Raw genomic sequence first — 4,596 nt, 5'->3', positions numbered from 1 at the left:
ACGAGGCACTGATGAGCAACTGATCTCTCTCCTGGAGCTTCTGCTTCAGACTTTCCACTTCCACTTTGAGTTCAATGTTCTTCCAGAGAGAAAAGGTAAGAAAAGACACAGTGTAAGGTGCAGGAATAGCAAGCGCTGATGGTGGCCAAGCTACTCTGGTCTGGACTGACTATGTCACACTTGCAATTGCAGATGTTACACTCAAAAGCCTCATTAGCCCTGAAGCACAGAAAAAGGGAATTCTTAAGGACTGTGGGTCTCAAGAGAAAGCCCTGGATTCCATAGGACTTGGAACAATGATGTAAATGTTCCAGTGTCTAACAGCCAGAGCATTCAATCATCTAGGCACAAATGTCACAATAGCAGGGCTGACGTAAAAATTGTTCCCTCCACCAAGCAAATTTACAGTCTGCTTTTCCCATTTGAAGGCAGTTACTCCTAGCTGTTTACAATCACACACGTGGTTGTTGCAGGAGGAGCGTGCTACAGACTTAACGAAAATAAAATAAGACTTGTGAATGGATAAATGGGAGACCTCAGTATAACCTGTCACATTTCAGTGTGAGATTTCAGGACACTCACAAAAAGCCCCAGCTTAGGTGGGAAGCCATCTCTAAGGGATATCACAGAGTCATTAACCTTTTTTCCCTTAGGGGACTGGAACAAAGGAAGTCGCACATGGCCCTGGGCTCACAACTGACTCACATGAGAACACAAAGACAGAAATTTTGGCAGGTGGCAGTCAGTGGGAAGCAACAGGGACATGGTAGGCTTCTCACTTTGCCCCAAATGCAGTGGAGAGAGCATGCACAAAGCAGTCATGTCCTGGAGACTAGCATACGGCATGCAGAGGAGTGATAGCAAATCAAGATTTCTCTGAATTCTCACTCTTATTTTTTTAATAATGCATGTGGATTTTACATTTTCTTCTACCACATTTGTATTTTTAAAATAATAACACTTTTATAAAATTTATAATCCAAAGGATATGTCTCCCTCCTTCCTGCCTAGTGGCTCTGGGGAGAGGAGCACGCACAGTCAAGAGTGCAGCCCACACTGAATGACACTGGTCCCTTCACTGTGGACACTCGTGTATTCACTTCACACACACCTGAGTGCTAGTGACAGGTGTAGCTGAAGTCAACATGACAGACCCTGAGAATAACGCAGCCAGCAGGGTGACCCTGTGCCTGTCCTTAGAGACACATCCAGGGGATGAGAAAGGAGAGCTGTGACTGTCAGATCCCATACTGTCCAGAGAGGGCCAAGGTGCCCACTGTGACGGGAGGACTGGAGAACCAAATACACACTGAAAGAAGCCTGTACCTCTCCTTTGCTGTCAGACTGGAAGGCAAGCCTACCTATGAGGCAGAATTTCTCTCTAGAACAACTGTCCCTTTGCATGACAGACAAGACCCAGAGTGGTGGGGTACAATATCTCCATGTGTGCCTCTGTCAGGAACACCCCACAAGCCTTGGATTCCTCCAAAAGCTCCCACAGGGAAGAGCAGGTGTGGGCGCTGACAGAGTGTGTTCTAAGAGCATGGCTTGTGCCTGACCCGATGGCTAGCTAGCATGCCTATGCTCCCCACGCACAGTATCTCAAGTTTTAAGTGTTTGTGTAAGATGACAGCCATTTCCAAACCAAGAGTCAGAATGCCTTCAAAACACAAAATGGACTATTATAAAGTTAGAAAAGAAAGACTAAAAGAGCTCTTAAACTACTGTTGGGAAAGACATCTAAGAAATCATTGAATGAAAACTGCAAAATGCAGAACAGACCATGCTGGTACTTACGCGAAAGGGGTCACACAGAACTTTATGTTCTATATGAAACTACTCCTCTGCACAGGACATCGATAATACTAGTTAAAAACAGGGCCCGGGGATCAGATTAGAACGTCTTTTTAGGACACATCCTTTATGTCCTTAAAATTCAGAATCTGAACCACACACTACACAAAAGCTTGGTGAGGGAGATCGTAAGAGCAGGCCGTTCAGTCAGTGAAAAGGAGGAGAAGTCATACACAGAGGCAGGTAGGTCAGGTTCAAAATCCACTGTGTATCATCAGGACAGTAGGCAAGTGACTGGCATTCCCCAGGCCTGTTTCCTCAGTGGACACCAGGATAATATCCACTGTCTCAACTTTCTTGAGAATCACAGCAAAGACCTGTGAACCCAGTAGGCAGCAGTTTGACAGCCTGCCACCTGAAGTCTTGAGAGGCCTGACCACCATGCACAGTGTGCTCTAACTATTGGTTCCCCTTGAAATTCTGATTGCATCACCACTGCATCCAGAAAAGGACCGTCCTCTTTGTCTTTCTACTCTGACACTGTAGGAAGAAAGTGTGGCTTCAGGGAAAAGGAAGCGAGCGTTTCAGCTCCTGAAAGGGCTCAGAAAGGCAGTCCGATTTCTCTTCAGGAAGTCTATGCAGTCCCCCAACTCCTCCCCCACCTGCTGCTGGGAGCTCCTTTCCCCTTTTCAAAAGTTTCCCCCAGTACAAACTTCAGAAGCAAGAAGACAAAGTAATTTCTAGGCCAGGGGCTAATCTACCAGCAAAAGCTAAGAAATTGGCACCTGTGTACTGTTTGGACTCATGTGAAGAATGTCAAACTCTTCTTTCAACTTTCAGAAACAAAGTTTGCTTACAGACAAAGACCTGCAAGTTAATACTTCAAATGGGAAAAGACATTTCCTGACAGTTCTAAGCAACCACACAGGGCTACAGGAGTCAAAGTGCAGAAAATCTGACCAACCTAACTTTGGGTAAGCAAAGTCTATAAGCCAATGATGGTGACTGCTCAGCACTGACCGCTTGCTGGAGCCATTTTCCCTTCAGTCCACTGCACCCATCACCCCACTGCACCCGCCATCCTTCTACACCCGTCACCCTACTACACCCATCACCCCACTGCACCCGTCACCCCACTGCACCCATCACCCCACTGCTCCCGTCACCCCACTGCACCCGTCACCCCACTACACCTGTCACCCCACTGCACCCGTCACCCCACTGCACCCGTCACCCCACTGCTCCCGCCACCCCACTGCTCCCATCACCCCACTGCACAGGTCACCCTACTACACCTGTCACCCCACTGTACTCATAACCCCCTGCACCTGTCACCCCACTGCACAGGTCACCCCATTGCACCTGTCACCCCACTTACACCCATCACCCCACTGTCACCCCATTTACACCTGTAACCCCATTGTACCTGTTACCCCATTTATACCCAACACCCCACTGCACCTGACACCCCATTTACACCTGTAACCCCATTGCACCTCTCACCTCACTTACACCCATCACCCCACTGCACCTGTCACCCCATTTACACCTGTAACCCCATTGCACCTGTTACCCCATTTACACCCATCACCCCACTGCACCTGTCACCTCACTGCACCAGTCACTCTGGTTTCATCCAAACAGCCCCGTGGCTATCACTTCCCTACAGAAGAAAGCCCAGAGAGAGGGGTGACTGGCTAAAAGTCACCCACCCCACTGGTTGGTAACACTACCATTCAGTTACAAAGCTAATCTACTGATCCACTGCCTGTTTCCAAATAATAAATAATTATGAAAAGACAACTGAGATCAAGACTGTGAATCAGAAATCTGATGACAAAACAATTTAAAAACTTCCTTAAGATCATAACTTCAGTTTTCTGAGGGTTGTTCTAGCATCATCTTGCTCCCCCAAATCAATCCGAATTGAATGACAGCAGCCATTAATGCTAATTCTAAGAACAAATACCAGTCAAATGTCTCCGGGGAAAACCTGGCTACTCACCGTCTTGTAGATGTGCTCAGTGGGGCCAGCAAACTCCTGCTGCATCCTTTCCTCAAGGAAGTAGATGCGGAGTTTTAGGTTGAAGTTCTCCTTCTTCAGCTCAGTGATCTGCTGTAAAACCAGCACAGGAGAGTCACTTGGGTGCAGCAACTGGGCCAAATACCAGAAGGCGCTGATTGAAATGGTACCAATCCACCAGGGTTCCCACTAGCCACAAGCAGAAGAGCATCAGCATGGATAGCGACGGAAATGAACAAGTGAAAAAGAATGTATGGCTATGGAAAAGCAATGGAAAAGGAGGAAAGGAAGAGAAGGAAGAGACTGGGAGATGGGGCTGGGATACTAGGATAGCATTAGGTGGAAGGGAAGAGGAAGAGAGACAGAAATAAATCACAGAGAGCAAACAATTCATCTAAAGCACTCCAGCCTGCAGTCATTAACCTGAATTCCATCAAGGAGTCAATCAGAATAATCTAAGTTGAAGGATTGTGCAAAACAATAGACCTGAATTCTTCAAAAACCCTAATGACAGTCTAGTAAAAATGATAGGGCAAGTCTTCTAAACAAACTGAGGTTACAGAAACAAGACTGGCAAGCATAATGGAAGACTCTCAAATGTTTAAATATTTATTACATATGGAAATGATAACTATGGGAAATCAGAAAACAACTTTGTTAGGTTGTAACATTATGATTTTCTAGGAGAGTGTCCTAACGAGACGACTCAATGCCAAAGTACACAGGGTGCTGTGTGGTAGTCTCTGCCACTAAGAGTACACAGGGTGCTGTGTGGTAGT

General features: G+C 46.6%; 1 protein-coding gene across 1 annotated transcript in view; it reads right to left on the bottom strand.

The window, feature by feature from the left end:
* The window catches only part of LOC106143745 (CDK5 regulatory subunit-associated protein 2-like), a 13,026-nt gene that overhangs the window by 3,266 nt on the left and 5,164 nt on the right, over nucleotides 1–4,596 (bottom strand). The window contains exons 3-4 of the mRNA XM_013348215.1: nucleotides 3,800–3,910; nucleotides 3–79 (exon numbers count right to left, since the gene is read on the bottom strand). Coding sequence (XP_013203669.1) covers nucleotides 3–79; nucleotides 3,800–3,910 — 188 coding nt within the window. The remainder of the gene's footprint in view (nucleotides 1–2; nucleotides 80–3,799; nucleotides 3,911–4,596) is intronic.

This window comes from Microtus ochrogaster, chromosome 10, assembly GCF_000317375.1.
Source record: "Microtus ochrogaster isolate Prairie Vole_2 chromosome 10, MicOch1.0, whole genome shotgun sequence".
NCBI lineage: Eukaryota > Metazoa > Chordata > Mammalia > Rodentia > Cricetidae > Microtus > Microtus ochrogaster.
Note: the sequence above shows the minus strand (reverse complement) of the source record. Positions and strands in the feature narration are given on the sequence as shown.